The sequence below is a fragment of the Nycticebus coucang genome, chromosome 18 (assembly GCF_027406575.1).
Source record: "Nycticebus coucang isolate mNycCou1 chromosome 18, mNycCou1.pri, whole genome shotgun sequence".
NCBI classification, from domain to species: domain Eukaryota; kingdom Metazoa; phylum Chordata; class Mammalia; order Primates; family Lorisidae; genus Nycticebus; species Nycticebus coucang.
Window position 1 is genome coordinate 40,081,058 of NC_069797.1, and position 17,766 is coordinate 40,098,823.

The window sequence follows — 17,766 nt, forward strand, 5'->3', positions numbered from 1 at the left end:
ACATCAACAGTGTAGCACTTGAGAGCCTCACTCTAATGCTTGTCAGCCTTGGCTGCACACTAGACCAATCAGCAGAGCTTGGAAAAGCCAGACACCCACACCCATTACCTCAGACTCTCTGGGGAAGTGTTGGGTTTTGGGAAGTTTGCCAGGTGGTTCCAATGTGCTAGCAAGTCTGAGCCCCACTATTTACATTACTTAGACTGGTGGCTTCTGTTCCATCTGTGCTACCCTGCTGGAAGAGTACCGAACTATGGCCAGGCTGTACACTCAACAGGGAGCCTGTCCTTGGTTCCTCCTGTTGAGGTGGAGTGAGTGACTAGTCCCTGGTGGGGGTGACCCGCTGGGTGGCAGGTGTTTACCAGTTTTCCCTTGCCTTTCCTCTGGCTGCAGCCAGACAGCTCCCCTCCACCAACCCCCTGCTGAAAACTCAGCCAAAGAGCACGGCTGCCACCTAATGGAGAAACTGAGGAAATATGCCATTTGTTGTGATTTGGGAGGGCGGGGGTTGCAGGATTTTTTTGTTTTCGGTGGGGCTGGGTTTGAACCCACCACCTTCACCTCCGGCATATGGGACGGGCGCCCTACTCCTTGAGCCACAGGCACTGCCCTGTTATAATGTTTTACTTGGTCCTAACCACCCAGTGAAGCAGTCCCAAGACACATGAAGATTACGAGGTATGCTCAAGGACCCCCAGTGGGGCAATGTTTGAGCCTGGATTTGTACCCAGTCTACCTCACACGAGGGCCCTGGTCCTCCCTCTACATCAGTTTCTTCCACCATTTTTATCTCACAGCACATTTGGACCTATACACTTCTGTGGCACACTTAAATAATGTTAATTAAAAAAAAAAAGTCAGAAAAAGAATACATTTACTGTGCTTTGAACTTCTTTCAAAAATAATTTAATGATCTTTCAAAATTTTCACGGCACACCAGTGTACCATGAGACACTGGTTGGAAATCACTGTTTTTGTTCTCCCATTTGCCATAGACAACAACTGGTTCCAGGGGAATGGGAGCCCTGGCCTGGGCTGTCTGCTACACTTCTAATGTCTAGACTTCCCCTTGACTTCTAGGAAGGGCTCAGGAGGACAGACTGCCTCCATCTCAGCCCATCTTGGAAATTAACAAACTACCATCTCCTACTGCAGCCCTAACATCCAAACAGGAAAGTGAACTTCCTCTGCTGACCACCCCTAAGTCCTTTGCCCCCTAAGACTATGGTCAATAAACAGGGGACCTCGGTGCACATTCAGGTGGAGACTCCCCCTGCACACTAGAGGCTGTGATGTGTATGCAACCATCCCAACTCCAGCACATGTGCAACATGCATGGTCCAGGTCAGCTCCCATTTTGCCTCTGTTTTGCCAAGCCTGAAGACAGCCCTGGATGCTGAGCCACTCTGAGTCCTTCAGACATGGCTCAGGTTCTTGGGGGTCTTGGAGAAGGTGCCATCTCCCTCCCTGCAGGGAAACCCTTCTTCTGGCTGCAAATGGAGTGAAGAAGAATTCCTGCATACAGAGAAGGACAAAGAAAGAGAGACGGAGACCTTGACACATGCCAGGCATTTTTCATCCTCAATGGGATGTATTTTCCCCATTTTGCACATAAAGCAACTGAGGCACAGAAAACTTGAAGAACTTGCTTAGAATGAAACAGCCAGTAAATGGGATCAAAGAGAAGTGACACCTATGTGATGAGAGGCTGAGAAGAAAGCACAGGGGGAGTAGACTCACCTGCAGCCACAGAGACATTCAAAGACTCGAGTCCAACAGGTAGCTGGCGCCCAGGCAGGATGGTGAGGAGAAGCTGGCAGGAGGCCTGCACTTCCTGGGATAGACCAGAGCCCTCGTTCCCTGCAGGGCACGGGCAGAGGGTTAGGATGCCCCAGCCAGACACCCACGTGCTCAGGGAACGTCCATCTGCACACAGAAAAGCAGGGTTATTTACCTACCTAGCACGAGGATAGTAGGCCGGTCCCAGCGGAAATCCAAGCAACTAGTGATAGGGACCTTGGAGGACTGAGAGACCTCAAGCCTTGGGCAGCCCACTGTGCCAGCCACGAGCCAGCCCTGCTGGGCTTTGGCCTAAAAGTAGGAAGAAGAAATCATGTTCAAGCTCTTTAAATCCTCAGCAGAGTTCTGGCCAAGGTAGAGCCTCACCCATGTATTAATACACTCCCTCATTCAGTCAGTTTAGTTAATAGTTAGTAAACACCCAGAATGGGCCAGGCTCTGTTCCAGGCTCTGGGGACACGGTGGTGAACAAAGCAAAACAGACCAAAATGCCAGTCTTGCAGAAGAGTGGGTAGGGAAAGGCTCAATGAGGTGACAATTCAGTGCAGCCCTGCAGGAGATGAGGGAGCACTATGCAGACATCTGGGAGAAGAATATTCTGGGTGGAGAAATTAACAAGCACAAGGGCCCAAAGGCAGCTGCTTACCTGACATGTTTGAGAACAGTGAGCTAACCAGTGGGGAGGGAGTTATCAAAGAGACAAGCAAGGAAACAATGGCCCCATACGGTAGGACCTAATACATACATAGGTAGCCATGAGATGGGGCTACTAGGAGGACTTTGGCTTTCACTCAGAGACAAAGGAGGCTTTGAAAGGTTCTGAGGAGAGAAGTAACAGGGTCTGAATTCAACAGAATCATTCAGCATGCAGTGCTCAGAGCTAATAGAAGTAAGGAGACCAGTTAGGTTGCTGCAATAATACAGTCAAGAGATGATGTTGAGTTGGATCAGAGTGGTAGCAGTGGAGATGGTGAGAATATGGAAATAACTTCAATCAAGGCTGATGCCAATATTTTTGGCCTCAACAAACAAAGGGATAGAGTTGCCATCAGTTGAGCTGGGTAAACCTCCAGAAGGAAGAGGTGTGTAGTTCTGGAGATACTAACTTTGGGGTTTCTTTTTTTTTTGAGACAGAGTCTTACTTTGTCACCCTTGGTAGAGTGTCATGGCATCATATCTCACAGCAACCTCAAACTCTTCGGCTTGAACAATCCTCTTACCTCATCCTCCCAAGTAGCTGGGACTACAGGTGCCCACCACGACATCTGGGTAGTTTTCTATTTTCAATAGAGACAGGGTCTCACTCTTACTCAGGCTGGTCGCGAACTCATGAGCTCAAGCAATCCACCTCCTTCGGCCTCCCAGAATGCTAGGATTACAGGCGTGAGCCACCGCACCTGGCCTGGAAATGTTAACTTTGAAATGCCCACTAGGCAGCAGAAAAGAACTGTGGAGTAGGCAATTAGATGAGTGAACATGGAGTTCAGAAGCACGATCCAGGCTAGGACACACAATGGGAAAGCATTGAGGGAGTTGGGGGGCGGGGGTCACAGTGTACGGCACACCTCTTGGGGGTGGGACACAATTATAAGAGGGACTTTACCTAACAAATGCAATCAGTATACTCTAATTATTTGTACCCTCAATGAATCCCAAACAATAAAAAAAAACCAATGGGGAAGCATTCAAATATAGATGATATTTAACACCAAGAGACTTAACAAGAAATGAATACATACAGAAAAGAGATCCAAAGACTGAGATCCGGGAAATGCCAATGTTTGGAGGTCAGGGGGCATTGAATCACCAAAGATGATTCCAAGACAGCACACAGTGAAGCAGGAGGAAAACCAGGTGAAGAGTGCTTCAAGGAGGAAGAAGTGGTAATCTGTGCAGATGCTGTGGACAAGTCAAGTCAGACAAGGATTGAGAACTGACCCTTGGGAATGATTAGAGGTCTTCGGGCCAAAACGATCTCAATTTATTCTTAAACTTTAAACGGGTAAGAAGCCTGGCTTTCTGGTGTGAAGCCAGGCATGGTGACTTTTGGTAAGCAAAACTGGTGCTGCGGAATGAACCAAACACCAGGTTAAGGTGCCTGATGTAGATGCTCATCCACGCAGTTTTATCGGGTAAAGTGAATGATTAGAGGTCTTGGGGCCAAAAACGATCTCAACCTATTCTCAAACTTTAAATGGGTAAGAAGCCCGGATCACTGGCGTGGAGCCGGGCGTGAAATGCAAGAACTGACCCTTGGATGTAGCAACATGGAGGACACTGGTGACCATGACAAGGCCTTTCAGTGTGGGAGAAGGGTCTGATTGCTATGTGATCAAGAGAGAATGGGGAGGGGGGCGGGGAGAATGCTTGTTTGCATGCTGATTAAGATGAAAGGGAAAAACTGATGATGCAAGAGAGAAGGAAAATTACTAGAGACTGTCTCTGAGTAAGCAGGAAAGGCTGGAGACCAAGGCAGACCCCTTCTTCTTCCATAGTCACAAGAGGGAAAACAGACTTTCCAGGCACAGATGCTGATGTAAGCATGGAGATGTAAGCACGTGCTTTGCAGAGTGGTTTTGTTTTTTTCAAGAACTACCTTTTTAGGGGCTAGATGTGAGGGGAAGGAACCCTGTCTCCTATTAGTCCTGGCCAGAGTTCCTCTGGAGGCAGGGCTCCCTACGAGAAGATAAGGCCAGAAAATTCTTCCTGACATGCTTTTCAATCTAGTAGCCACTAGCTACATACTAAGCAATTGTATATGGCTAGTCCAAACTGAGATATGCCACATGTAAACATTTTTTAAAGGAATGTAAAATATTTCATTATTTACAATGATTAGCTCATGGCTCATGTTGGTAATCATAGTACTTTGAGAGACCAAAACCAGAGGATCACTTGAGGCCAAAAGTTTGAGACCAGCCTAAGCAATACAGCAAGACCCGGCTCAGCACCTGTAACTCAAGCAGCTAAGGCACCAGCCACATACACCAGAGCTGGCAGGTTCAAATCCAGCCTGGGCCTGCCAAACGACAACTACAACTAAAAAATAGCCAGGTGTTGTGGCAGGAGCCTGTAGTCCCAGCTACTTGGGAGGCTGAGGCAAGAGAATCACTCAAGCCCAGGAGTTGGAGGTTGCTGTGAGCTGTGATGCCACAGCAATCCACCCAGGGCAACAGCTTGAGGCTCTGTCTCAAAAACAAACAAACAAACAAACAAAAAAAAAAAAACCAAAAAACAAAACCACAGCAAGACCCCAGACCCCATCTCTACAAAAAATAAAAATTTAAATTGCACGAACTTTATGACCACCCTATTTAAAAAATTAGCTGGCCATGGTGGTGTGAGCCTGTAGCCCCGCTACTCCAGAGGCTGAGGCAAGAGCATCAATTGAGCCCAGGAGTTTGAGGATGCAGTGAGACACTGTGACAACACTGCACTCTAGCCCACAGCTAGTCTCTATCAAGACTTTTTCTAAAACAAAACAAAACACACACACACACAAAAGATTATATTGAATTGGTATTTTGGATATACTAGGTGAAATTTATTAAAATTAATTTCACTTATTTCTTTTTATTTTTCAACGTGGCTACGAGAAAACCTAAAATTACGCAGGAGCTCACATTATACTTTTATTGGGTAACATTGTTCTAGGCACATTTCAGAGCTCTTCCCCCTTCTTAAGAGAGGCAATTTCTCACCATCCAGAGTGGGGGGAAGGGAGGAAACGGGTAGAGGTCTGCCAAATGCAGGGTAATACTGACCCCTTGTGTCCAGCAAGAGAAGCACAGCTGAGGACAGACTTAAGGATCCGGACAGGGGCTTCCCAAGGTTTGCCCCCTTCCTAGATTATCAATGGCATATAGGTCTCCTTGTTTAAAGATTCTTTCAAGCTGTGCCTCTATTCGAGGGACCCAGGCCTCCCGTCCACCAGCTCCTCACTGCTAAACAACAAGCATTTACTGAAAACCTACTGAGTAGGCGATGAGACACTGGGGTAGACTTACACAGAAGGGCAAAGACGTGTGTGTGCCTGGGAAAGGAGTGCGATAAAAGGAATGAGATTAGGAAATCTGTAACTTCAGATGGTGTTCTATTTGTGGTTTTAAGAACTCTGGGGCCTCCCCTCTCCAGAGGGGATGATGCCAACAAGTCCCCCTTTCTCCTCCCATCAACGGCTGACTGAGATCCCTTGAAGGGGTTGAAGAATGAGCAAAGCTCTTTCTGCTCCCTCCCCTCCCGCCCCTCATTACCTGTAAAAAAACGGACAGGTCATCAGTGGAGAACACGTCCATCACCTCCATAGCCCCTGCGCTGGCCTTGCTGACTACTGGAGTGAGCGGGCAGCTGCAAAGTTTCCCCATTCCCCGCATTAGTTTAGGCAATCTCAAGCCCGGTGCCCTCCACTCACCAAACTCCCAAGGGATATAGGGTCAGAATTCTGGCCACAGGGAAGCCCACCGACAGATCACCCAAGGGTCAAGGTGTTTAGGAACTAGGCTGCGCCTCCAAGTGGGACACATGGAGAAAAAGGGACATCCGTGCCTGTTTCTCCGGCTAGTGATGACCTTATCCACTCCGAGGAAGTGAGCGGAGCGCAGCACGGCCCCAAGATTCCGAGGATCCTGGAGCGACTCGAGGACGAGCCACAGCTGCAGGGGGTCGTCGTCTGGGTTGACCTCCCCATCCTCAGTCCACGGCCGGGGCTGCAGTGGGCTCACCTCCAAGCAGACGCCCTGGTGGACCTGGTAACTGCACAGAGCGTCCAGTTTCTGCCGTCTGGGCCGCAGAACCGGAATGCCCCGCGCCTCGGCCGCCCAGAGCAGGTCAGCCCGCTCCCCCTGCAGCCCGGCCTTGCCGGCCTGGAGCAGGAGTCTGGACACACGGCGGCGGGCGGCCTGCAGAGCCAACAGACATGGGGACAGACCAAACAGAAGCTCTAGCCGCTGCGTCGGCACCAGGTCATCCAGCAGCAGGCGGCTTAGCTCCTCCCCGCCAGGCCGCTCCCCACGTAGTGCTCCTTGGGAGAAATGACGGGTGAGGAAGTGACCGGAGCAACGCCGGGTCGCTCCCCTCAAAGTGGAGAATAGTCCCATGACACACGCCCCGCGGGTGACTCAATTCCCTCTACTCCCAGGCCCCCGACAGAGGGGCGAAGGGGACCTGACGATTGTCCTCACCCAGCCCCCGAGACAGGAACGAACAGCCCCGACTAGCAACTAGGAGACTGCCCCAAACTGGACAGCCCAGCTACCAGCGCCCACATGGGCTTCTCCGCTTCCGCGTCCAGGCAGCCGCGTCCTGGGCCCGGCGACGCACCGCGCATGCCCGGCCATCAGATTGTCTCCACAGCGCCTCCTGTAGGACTGGCTGAGCGTTGACTGTCACAGAACCACGCCGGGCCGGGAGGCCAAACTTGGAGCTGAGCTGATCCTACTACTGGCAGCATCCTGTGCCATCCGAGGTCCCAGGTGGTTGGGGATCTTATTCACCTACGCACCAGCAAAGGGTTGGCCTTTTGGTTCAACCAATTCAGTCTTGGGGGCCTCCCTTCTCACACCCAGGCACTGGTGATCTTCCCCAGAAGCTTCTTGTCAGACCCTCATCACCAGCCTGCAGGACCTCAACAGTAACTTCCTAATCCGTGGCTGCTGATTCTCTTCCAAGTGACAGCTCTGAGCTTGTCATGTCCCTGCTGACAAGCCAACTGATGCCCCTGTTCCACAGGAAATAAACAGCCAGACTCCTCTGCTCAACACTCCAGGAGTGCTCACCTCCAAGCGGATACTCTGGTGGATCTGTAGCTGCACAGGGTATCCAGTTTCTATTAACTGGGCCACAGAACTGCAATGATTTGTGCCTCGGCTGCCAAACTGTTCAGCCCACTCCCTCCACAGCCCAGCCCTTCTGGCTTGGAGAAGTGATACAGGCAGGAACTACCTTTTTAGCCCTACCTTGCTCCTGCACTTAAGTTCTGTGCTGTTCACACAACCACTGCACACTCTTCTGGCCCCCACCAGCCTTGCACACCCCGTTTGTCTTCTTTGGGAAACTCCTACCCATTTTCAAGGCCCAATACAAAACCACTCTTGCTATGTAAAGTAGGCCACACTCAGTGATGCCCCAAATCCACCCACCTTCTGTTTCGCCAGGAAGAAATTCTGAGACACAACCTTCCCCAATCACAGAGAAGAGGCAAGAATTGAAAGACACTCCTGAAGCCAAGGTAGGTTGGTTGTGATTTTTCTTTTTTAATTATTACTGTTAATTCCACTGGGTGTCAGGCCCTGATAATCTGCTGCCACAGAATGGAGTGATGACCCCACAGGGCCAAGAAACCAAGATCTGACTGGAGAGCTCAGAGGAGGAAGAGAGGGGGAGGAAGGGCAGTGGGGCAGGGAGAGCAGGGAGCCTGGAGCCCTGGATCACCATTCAGACATTCAAGACCACAAGGTGAGGGCCTCTATGCCACCCCAAGACTGAGCAGAGGAGTTGGTTAGGGTGCAGGAAAAGCCCTCCTTTGAACCACAGCCCCTTTCAATTCCTCTCAAAGGGATGAGACTAAGGAGAGCAGACAAAGAATGAGAAGCCCAGGAAGGGGATTAAGAATGAGTTAAGTAAAATAATCAGTGACACCATGTCCTTTCCCCAGCCCAATTTTCACATTTGTAATGGAAACAATTGACAAGATTATGTAAAAATCTCAAACAAATTTTCTAGCCTCTGCTGGGGGTAGGGACAGTAACTGGCATCCAGGGGTGCAGAAATCAACACCTAAATCCAGAGGCAGGAGCCAAGCCGTGAGGGGTGGGGAGGGAAGGAGAAGCTCCCCCTCAGTGCATTAGGTCACCTGCTCCGTGGGCCTCATCTGGATGTCTCCAATCTGCAGAAGGTACAAGGCTTGAGGCAGCCAAGACACTCTCCCTTCCCCTTAAGGCCCCTCCTCTGGGGATGGTTGGGTTCCTTCAAGGGGTGGAGAGTCAAGGCCAGACTCACCTGGACGTGGCGGGGGGTGCTGAGGACATAGATGACTGCCTCGGCCACATCCTCAGGTTGGAGACACTGACAGCACCAGGGCATGGGTTGAGACAAGGACAGAATAGACTCAAGTTCCCTCTCACTATTGAGGTCCTCTCCGACACCCACATTCCTACCCCCACCCCCTGGCAGGGGAGACAAGGTGTCTAGAAGGGTGAAGTCTGAAGGCCAGGGTTCCCTTTAGGTCTTCACTTAGGGAGTCAGTGGCTTCACCAGGACCAGAAGGAGGTCCTACCTTTATGTGCTCATAGGTGGCAGCTGCCTGCTCAGGGTCCTTGTCGTGGAGTTTGAAGGCGAACTGTGTCTCCACCAGACCTGGAGAGATGCACTGGCGTAACAGAGAGGGCCTGCTAAGGGGCTGAGCTTTGCTAGGCCCTGGGGAGGTTGGGAGAATAGAGAGGCCACAGGGTGCCAGTTTCACAGTGATGGTTGCCCAGTGTCCAGCAGCTACTTCCTTCCAAAACTGCTGCTGACGATTATCACAATATCTGCCCTCTACAGGAGCTTTCCCGTAGGTCAGGTTAATGTTTCACAAAATGGTGTCCCTTGAAACCTCATAACCAGGTAGGTATCATGTCCATTGTACAATGAGAAGAACTTCAGTGATTTGGCCAAGGTCATGTATCCTTTTAAGAACCCAGAGTCCCAATTTTCAGCCATTGTGCACCTGGTTTCCCACAATCCTTTGCTTTCCCCTACCATGTGCCCCTCAGGTCAGCCCCCTCCTACCTCAAAATCTAAATCTGTCATTAGCTTCTGGATCAGTGAAATGAGGACCCTCAAGGATGGAGCATGGGGGCCATGCAAGGAGCAGCAGAGCCCAGGACATCTACCCAGTTCACTCTACACAGCATGGGCTTCCTGGGCAGTATGTGTGGGCAGGGAGGGCCTGTGCCCACCCCATCCCCACCAGGCTGGGCCACACCCTCACCGTGGCTCGGATATGGGTCTGGGCCTCCCGAAGCTCTTGCCTCAGTCCCTCTGTCAATGCAGTGACGGCGTACTTGGTCGCACTATAGAAATGGGCCACAGACTGGGGTGTCACTCGGTGGCCAGACATACTAGGTAGAGGGAAGGGGAAAGAGGAGACAATGAAGCTCCACAGAGACTGGCAGTGTCCCCTGGTCAACTCCACCACCCAGACTGCAGACAGGGAAGCCTTCTAAAGGGGGCCTCTAGTGGCCACACCACAGCCCACTCATCTAGCTTCTGTTTTTCCAACAGCTCCTGAAAACCCTCCTCTTCCTAGAAGTCATCCCTATGCTCCTGATCATCCAGGAAGTCAAAAATTGCTCAATTTCATCTGTGTGTTCACTGATATGTTTCTATTGGGAGTCTCTGGAGGCAGACTGGGCTCCCTTTTGGCAGACACTGTGCATTCGTTTTTGTGCCTTGAGGTGGGGTTCATCCCAGGGCCTGAGGAATGCAGGCAATCAGTGCTAGGAGGGGTCCCACACTTCAACTGAGCTGACCATTCCAGCTGACCAGATGCTGGTACTTGGCAATATTATTCTATCCCTCACCATAACTGTTCCATTTGAGTATTAAATCCCTATTGTACCACCAAGGAAACCAAGGTCCAAAGAGGTCAAATGAGCTGCAGCAGATCACCCAGCATGGAGGGTGAGTAGTGACCTGAGCTCTACCCTTTGGCCACCTGCCCTCACCTATTGATGTTAATGATGTGCCCATCATCCACATTCCGCTCCTTCATGGACTGGTAGGCTTCCCGTGTGCAGATGCTGAGGGCCAGCACGTTCACCTGCAGGCCAGGGAGGGCAATGGGTGTCTCTGCTCAGGCCCAGCTGAGGAGAGGATGGAGCCACAGAACACCAGAGTGGAGGCAATGGTGTGGCATTCCAAAACAGCATCCAAGTCCTCCCAGAGACCAATGGCAGGCCCAGGCATCTTGCCTTTTACACTAGGTGCCCCTTTCCCTAAAGATGCCACCCCATAGTTGACAGCAGAAGCAGGTCCTCTCCTGGATGACCCCTAAGTTCCTGCTAACAGGAATGGAAACCCCTCAAACCCACCCCTGACCCAGAAGACTCTGTTTTGGCCATCTCCTCTGCAAACAGTAGAACCTCTGATTCTTTAGGGAATCCCCTCCATTTCTTGCCCCAATACCCTACCCTTCTCTTCCCTGGAACAGCATCGCTGGCCCTGCTTCTTCCTCAACAGCCTAAAATCCTTCCTAAAATGGCTTAAAAATCTCTCTCCTCGGCATAACTGAGATAAGATGAATTAGTGACAAATAAAGCCAATTTTGTACCAAAAAAAAAAAAAATCTCTCTCCTCAGCACAGATCCCAGGAGGGGAAAGGAGCTACTCTGCTTCTTCCCCCTCCTCCCCCTGAAGACTATAAGCAGAGAAGGCCTGACCTTCTTCCTTTCATGCCTTCCTTTAACCAGTGTTCCATCAGTGACACCAGGCACAAAGACTCTAAAGGTTGAGTCAACGTGCCACTCCCACTCCCTCTGGTAGAGGTGACCCCAAATTCCTAACCTCAGTGGGACAAAGGCCTGAAGAAGTGTGTGTTGTAAAGGGCCTGCCCAGGCCCATCCTTCAGCCTCACCCATGAGGACAAGCAGCGATAAAGCTTTCAGCAGGTCTTCACGTGTCTCCTCTTGGGGAAGAGACAGAGCCAGCTGGGAGATTAGATGTTTCTCTTTATCAGGTGTCAGAGACAGGCATGAGGAACAGAACCCTTGGTGTGAGCCTGCCTCAACATTCATAGCAAAAGGAAGAGAGGAGTACCAGGACACAGGAGGTTTTCTGCCCTATTTCTCTTCCTCTTAGCAATATGGATTTGTGGAACAGAGAATAAAGCTCCTAAGGGCAGATGCTGGAGGAGAAATAGATTTCCTTGGGACCAGGTGAGTAAATCACCCAGATACACAAAGGAGAAGATGCCTCATAGAACCATCCTAACAGGCTTAGTTAATGTTTAAGCTGAATGGGGCCTTAAGGATTTAATGTAAGTCCCTCATTTTACGGATGGCCAAGTTAAGGTCCAGATTTAGAGATCCACTTTCTGCAGGTGAGGACCGTGACTTTGATTTTCCAGAAGGTTGTCTGAGAGTAGGGCTTCATTTTTGTTGTTCATTGCTTTACTCCCAGGCCTAAGCACTATTACGTGTAAATGTGTTGTTAGCAGATGGGAAAGGATTGTGGAGGAGAAAAGAAGCATCCCATTGGCCTACTGCTTTCAACTTTGCAGAATACTTTCATACCCTCCTGTCTCCCCATGACATAGCCCAGAAGTTGGAAATTCGTGTCCTGAAAGCTGTGTTTGGCCCCATGTGGTCTTAAAAACATTTAAAATACCTTTCTAACATGAATTAGAAAATTTCATTCAATAAGTATCTGTGGAGTGTTTATGGGTTGGAGCTATACCAGAGAATAAAACAGATAATTCCTGCCCTTGTGGAGCTGACATTTTAGTGAATGGGACAGGTGGGGTGTCAGATAAAAATACAGATTTGCCACTTCTCTCAACGTCCTGAGACCCAGCCACACTGGCCCCACACTGCAATCTAGCAGGCATGCTGTGTTTGAGCAGCGGCCGCCCTTTCGTGTGGCATGTGCTGTCCCACACACTGCAGACCCCAACTGGCTACCTCACTCCTTTATGCCCCTGCCTAGTCCAGAGAACACTGGAGTCTGTGACACTCCCCCCCCCTCCGATATTGATGATATAGGTGTGTTTATTCCATTTAAATATGACATGACTAAAGCTCAAAGAAGGTAACTAAGCCGCCTGAAGTCATAGTTACTGATGGGGCTGAGGAAGAACATCACCTCTTATCTCTGTTATTTCCTTCCCAGCAGACCATGTTTCCAAACACCCAGCACAGTGCTGATGCATGGGAGAATTCATGAGCTGCAGGTTCCTCCCCTACCAGTATCTCTTCCAACATGAGGAAATCAATCTAGACTTTAAGAGCTCTCCCCAGGGCCTCAAAGGAAAGAAGAGCTGAAAAAATATGGCCATTCATCCAGTTTCTATGCCTCCGGTAGGGAGAGAGGCCAGGGGAGAGTCAAGATGCCCCAAGCTCCCTCTTTCTACAGGTCCTATCCCCAGCAGCCCTCTGGCTCACAGACTTTGGCTCCCCACTCTCCTCCCAACCCCCAACACCAGGCCTGGAGTTCTTACGTCAAACATGGCCTTCCAACCACTGGTGCTGCCTGAGAGCAGGCTGTCTGGCCGGGCCAGGCCAGCATTGTTGATGCAGATGTCCACACCGCTGTGCTGAGAACGGATAGCCGAGAACATGGAAAGGATGTCCTCCTCATTTGACAGGTCACATCTGTAGGGGATCAAAGTCCCGGGGTAGCCTGCACTCTTACATTCAGCGGCCAGCTCCTATGAAACCCAACAGGGGTCTAACTGGGGTGACAGCTCACTCCCAAGCCTCCCTGCCCGGAGACAGACCCCTCCCCCGTCATACTCATATAACTCCCATTTGAGAGCTGCCTTTAAGCCACATAGGAGCTGGACTTGCCTATTCCTGATGCTTGTCCTCTTTGGTCAAAATCCAGAGAGGGGAGCACTCCCCGAGTGAGGGAGGGGAAAAGTTGAGATCTGTGGAGGAATCTCATGTATAAACTCTGATTTTCAGTTCTAAGGGGCAGAAGGGGACCAGAGATCCTGGGAATGGAGTGCTATCTCTTTTCTGCCTCTTCTCCAACAGAAACACCTCCTGAGACTGTGAGGCAAGTCAGGTGGCAGGTGACAGTGGGAATCTCCTGTGCATCTCCAAGGGCCTCCACACACTAAGGAACCCTGAAAAGACCCGAGGAAGCACAGCCACTGAGAAGTGGCTGTGAGGGAAGCTGACATTCAGAGAAGCAGGAAGAAAGCCAGCTGTGTGGCCTTGGAGGCCAGTGACTGGCACCAGAGCCCTGTGAAGGTGACTGTGTACAGGTGTGAGAGGTGGGGAGGGAAGCAAGATGCCCTAGCAACGGTTCTCAACCTGTGGGTCTCGACCCACAGGAACTGTATTAAAGGCATTAGGAAGGTTGAGAACCACTGCCCTAGAGGAAGGCTGCTGCCTGGAGCCCCTTTCTCCTCCCAAACCAAGCAAGGAATAAAGGGCAGGATCAGATAACTCAGGAAATTCTTTTCTGCTTTAACTTTCTGTGAGTTCAAAAGGCATAGTCATCTGGGACTCAGAAACCTCCCCTTCACCAACTTTGCCCACTTATGACCACTTCAGGAAATAGGGTTTCTTTCTGTGGGAAGCCAGAACCCAAACTTTGATAAATCAATTAAAGTAGAGTGTGGGCAAGGAAGCCTAGAATTCTCCCCTCCCCTGTTCCTCCGTCAGACTCAAAATCCTCTGCAGGAAAGCTGGAATGGAGGAACTAAGAATATATTTTGCCCCGTCATTGCCTTCTCATTGCCCCACCTGTGTCACCTGAACCATCTCCCTACATAACCTCAAAAATGACCTGAAATCATGTGAGTCTCCTCACAGCAAAAGTGTTCTCCTCTCCTGATGTGGAGTCATCCTGAGACTGAGGGACCAGCCTGGGGCAGGGGAGCAGAACAAGAAGCCAAGAGCAGCTTCAGAACTAGGGAATCCAGTAGTCCAATCTCTGGCTGACCCTCTAGGGCTAGGTCTAGACTCTAAGGCTAGGGCTGGGCTGTCCTGAGCTCCTTAAAACAGGAGAAAAGGAGGGGCAGAGTGGGGCAATGGTGGAGCCAGGTGGCCTTGGGATTATCGGGAGGTTATAAAGTGTACCTTTGGTCAGCAGCAGGGGAGGGGACAGTCCTTCTTGCTATACACCTTCTCCCTCTGCCACCACCCAAGACTTGCTTAGCCTTTCCCTGCCCTAGGACTTTGAGCAATGGTGGAGATAAAGCCCTGCAGCTAAGGACTAGCCCAAACCCAGTGAGTGATCTTTCCAGGGCAAATCCAGAGATAAGCTATGACAAAAATTTCTCCCTACTCCAAAAAGGCCAATTTTCTTTTTCTTTCTTCCTTTTTTATTTTTTTTGGGCTCTTATTGCTCATAACTTTAGGGGTCCCCAATCTCATGTCAAGAGAAAAATAAGGAATTCCAGGTCCGTTAGTGAGTAACATGTGCACTGCCTAGGAGAATGAACTAGAGAAAAGTCTACCAATGAATAGTTCATTCATCCTTCATGCCCACTGGATATGGTTAACCTTCAGGATTTGGGGGAAAGGGGCTGAGGCTCTTCAGCAAAGCTCCACTCCTGTCCTAACTCCTCCGTCAGTCCTGGGTCAAAAATTCAGAACTTCTGGCTCTTGCTCATCTGGTTGGTTAACCACTTTGCCTTGTGTGGTGGGTGAGTTCTGGGAACCACAGGAAGCAATCCAGTAGCCAGCCTAGCTTCTGGAGCGAAAAGACTTCTTTCGTTTTCCCTGGCTGCCTAGTTAGACCCCCATCTCTGGCTTCCCCTTTTCTCAGGCCAATATTCTGGGCAGATGCAGGAGTCAAGAGATTGGTACACTGGGGCAGGCACCGTCCGGAGAAAATGGCTCCCTAAACGGTGGAACTTAAAGCCAAGGTAGAAGGCCGCTCTAAGAGTTCCAACAGCCCTTCCCTACCAGAGCCCGTTGCAAATGGCCCGGGGGTGGAGGCCCAGCGAGAGCAGCCCCTCCCCGGCCCCGGAGCCCACCCCGCGGAAACGCCTCCCAGAACGCCCCCCTCCCCGGCCGGGCCTTACCTCGATGTTGCCCACGGTGCGGGCACAACCCACCACCTTCAGTCCCTGCTGGACCAGCGCCCGAGCCACGGACGCGCCGATGCCCCCCGAGGCTCCGGTCACCAGGGCCAGCCGGTCACGCCAGCGCTCCATGCCGGTCCTGGCCATGGTCCCGAGCCGCCCGCCCACTTCGCTCGACGAGCCTGGCACTTGGATCGCGGAGCTCTGCCCCGGGTCGCCGAAGCTCCGACGCTCTTTAGTACCCGTGCCAGCGGACGCCACCAACTTGCCGGCGGCCGAGCTCCGCCTCGACCCGCGCCTCGGCCCACCCCCATCCTGCCCCGCCTCGGGCCCGGGCTCCACCCTCCGGTCCTCGGCGCTCGGCAGCATCCCGCGGGAAGACGCCGCAGCCGCCCCGCCCTGCCCCATCGGGCCCCGCCCCGTGCAACCAGGCCCCGCCCCTTCAGCCCGTAATGGAACACCCTCAGTAGCCATAGAGTGAAGTGAGCTCTATTGTGAACAAAAGCGCCCTTCGCGCGCTCGCCCGCTCGCCCGCTCGCCCGCTCCAGGGGTGCTGGCCAGCAGTAGCTTGCGGTCCTCTTCTCTGCGGAGCTCCTTCCTCTGGTATAGGAAGGGTCTTGCTGCAGACCCGAGGAGGGAATATTAAAGCTTCCCTTTCCTATCATTGGATGAGTAATTAAAAGGCACTTAAGGTGACTCCAACGCACTCCCAAGCCCGCCGGTGGCCGGTGGCCGACGGCTAGGACTCAGCCCAGATAAGGCCAGTGTCTCTGCCATCTCTGCTGTGTGACCTTGAAAAGGACTCTTATTCACCTTACCTGGTTCCTTGGCCTTACTAGCCACAATGGTTAAAAATGGAAACACCTGTATCAGTACACGGGAATTGAGGGATTCGGTTCTTAAATGGCTGTTTCCAACTGTCCTAGTCCCCCAACCCCACCCCATGGTAGCATGCCAAAGCTTAAGGCAGAAAGGGGTGAAACGTGGGTTTGGACGACAGGCAGTCCAGTCTCAGCCCAGGGATGTGCTCCTCAACTAGTTGTCTTGACTGCATTCTCCCTTCTCTGGCTGTTGCTTTTGTTCACAATAGAGCTCACTTCACTCTATGGCTACTGAGGGTGTTCCATTACGTGCTGAAAACTGCCTCATTTCTGCATTCTCAATAAAGCCAAACTTCCAGAGAAAATGCATCTTCAAACAGACTCCCACCCAGAAAGTTAACCAAGTAGTTGGTTAGTAGTTAATGGCTGGTTTCTGACTCCAAGAGCAAAGAACAAAACAAAACCAACTTTTAGGGAATTTCAAAAGAACACGTGATGATCACAGTAATGAAGAGCAGTAAGACTTCAGAGCTAGGGCTGTTAAGAGGCCCATAGTTATTCTTTATGGATTCTGCAATGAAAGTGAACAAGGGTCAGAGAGGAATGGTGACAGCACTTAGACCCGAAAGATAACTCAGGAAATGGATCAAAGAAATGGCATCAAATATAAAAATTAAATCTCACTAAGCTTCTACTGTTGCCCACTTTAAATGTGATTAGAAATTTGATTAATTGAAAACCCCTAATACTCAGTCCATCCTGACTGCACAGAGGTGTTGACTGCCTCACCACTTGTTTGCTACCCACCAAGTATTATAAACGGACAGACACAAAGCTCTAAACATGTGTTTATTGAGCTATTTGACTTGATTTTTTAAATGGCAGTAAAAAGCTACTTCTACTCTCCCAGGGAAATCATTCTCCTTCAATACTGACAGCTTGTCAAAGCAGTAGTAAGGCCACACTGACTTTAATGTTGGAGACCAGATAAGGCTAAATATGCACTTATATGGACCACAACCTGGTTAGCTCCCAGTACAGCCTTCTGAGCTGTCTTACATGCTTGGTAAATAATTCATCAGGCATCTCTTGGTTGAAATTCTGCCAAATTTTGTTTTCATTGGTCAGTATGAACCTCTGAATTTAAGAGGTGTGTAATGTATTAGGAAACTTCTCATAAGAGCAATTAATGTCTCACAAGAAAGATGCTAGCCAGTATTTAAAGGTATTGCAGCAGATTTATTCTTTCAAAACAGAAGATTGGAAACTGCTTTCCTCCGCTGTCAACTCTCATCTGTCTTTAACAATCTGTATCTCTATCCTCATTTGCTCTTCATCCTCTCTAACATCATTAATCAGTACCAAATACTAAAGTACTGCTACACATTAAGTAGAAACATGTACACCAAA

At 50.6% G+C, this 17,766-nt stretch overlaps 2 protein-coding genes across 6 annotated transcripts; both read right to left on the minus strand.

Moving 5' to 3' along the window:
- Nucleotides 1-890: 890 nt before the first annotated feature.
- MRM1 (mitochondrial rRNA methyltransferase 1) lies at nt 891-6,904 on the minus strand. The gene is made up of 5 exons (XM_053567983.1): nt 6,346-6,904; nt 6,054-6,147; nt 1,959-2,091; nt 1,741-1,860; nt 891-1,515 (listed from the first exon to the last, which is right to left on the minus strand). Exons 1-5 carry the CDS (start codon nt 6,894-6,896, stop codon nt 1,427-1,429), a joined length of 987 nt encoding a protein of 328 aa, XP_053423958.1. The 5' UTR covers nt 6,897-6,904; the 3' UTR covers nt 891-1,426.
- Nucleotides 6,905-7,153: 249 nt separating this feature from the next.
- On the minus strand, nt 7,154-15,840 carry DHRS11 (dehydrogenase/reductase 11). 5 transcript variants are annotated; one of them, XM_053567985.1, is made up of 7 exons: nt 15,536-15,838; nt 12,995-13,204; nt 10,506-10,600; nt 9,770-9,899; nt 9,074-9,166; nt 8,797-8,862; nt 7,154-7,292 (listed from the first exon to the last, which is right to left on the minus strand). In XM_053567985.1, exons 1-7 carry the CDS (start codon nt 15,680-15,682, stop codon nt 7,185-7,187), a joined length of 849 nt encoding a protein of 282 aa, XP_053423960.1. In that variant the 5' UTR covers nt 15,683-15,838; the 3' UTR covers nt 7,154-7,184. The 5 variants fall into 5 exon arrangements, with proteins under 5 accessions (XP_053423960.1, XP_053423961.1, XP_053423959.1 ...); XM_053567986.1 differs by lacking the exon at nt 7,154-7,292 and adding an exon at nt 8,546-8,683 and having other exon boundaries at nt 15,536-15,836; XM_053567984.1 differs by lacking the exon at nt 7,154-7,292 and having other exon boundaries at nt 8,631-8,862.
- Nucleotides 15,841-17,766: the final 1,926 nt, after the last annotated feature.

Bases quoted from the DNA above. Each gene is read 5' to 3' on its own strand.
- DHRS11 (XM_053567984.1), bottom strand. From the start codon at position 15,682: ATGGCCAGGACCGGCATGGAGCGCTGGCGTGACCGGCTGGCCCTGGTG. The intron at 13,205-15,535 runs GTAAGGCCCGGC...TGGGTTTCATAG, and splicing joins GCACCGTGGGCAACATCGAG to GAGCTGGCCGCTGAATGTAA. The intron at 10,601-12,994 runs GTAAGAACTCCA...CCTGGCCTGCAG, and splicing joins GTTGGAAGGCCATGTTTGAC to GTGAACGTGCTGGCCCTCAG.
- MRM1 (XM_053567983.1), bottom strand. From the start codon at position 6,896: ATGGGACTATTCTCCACTTTGAGGGGAGCGACCCGGCGTTGCTCCGGT. The intron at 1,861-1,958 runs GTAGGTAAATAA...CGTGCCCTGCAG, and splicing joins GCCTACTATCCTCGTGCTAG to GGAACGAGGGCTCTGGTCTA. The intron at 1,516-1,740 runs GTGAGTCTACTC...CTCTGTATGCAG, and splicing joins GAATGTCTCTGTGGCTGCAG to GAATTCTTCTTCACTCCATT.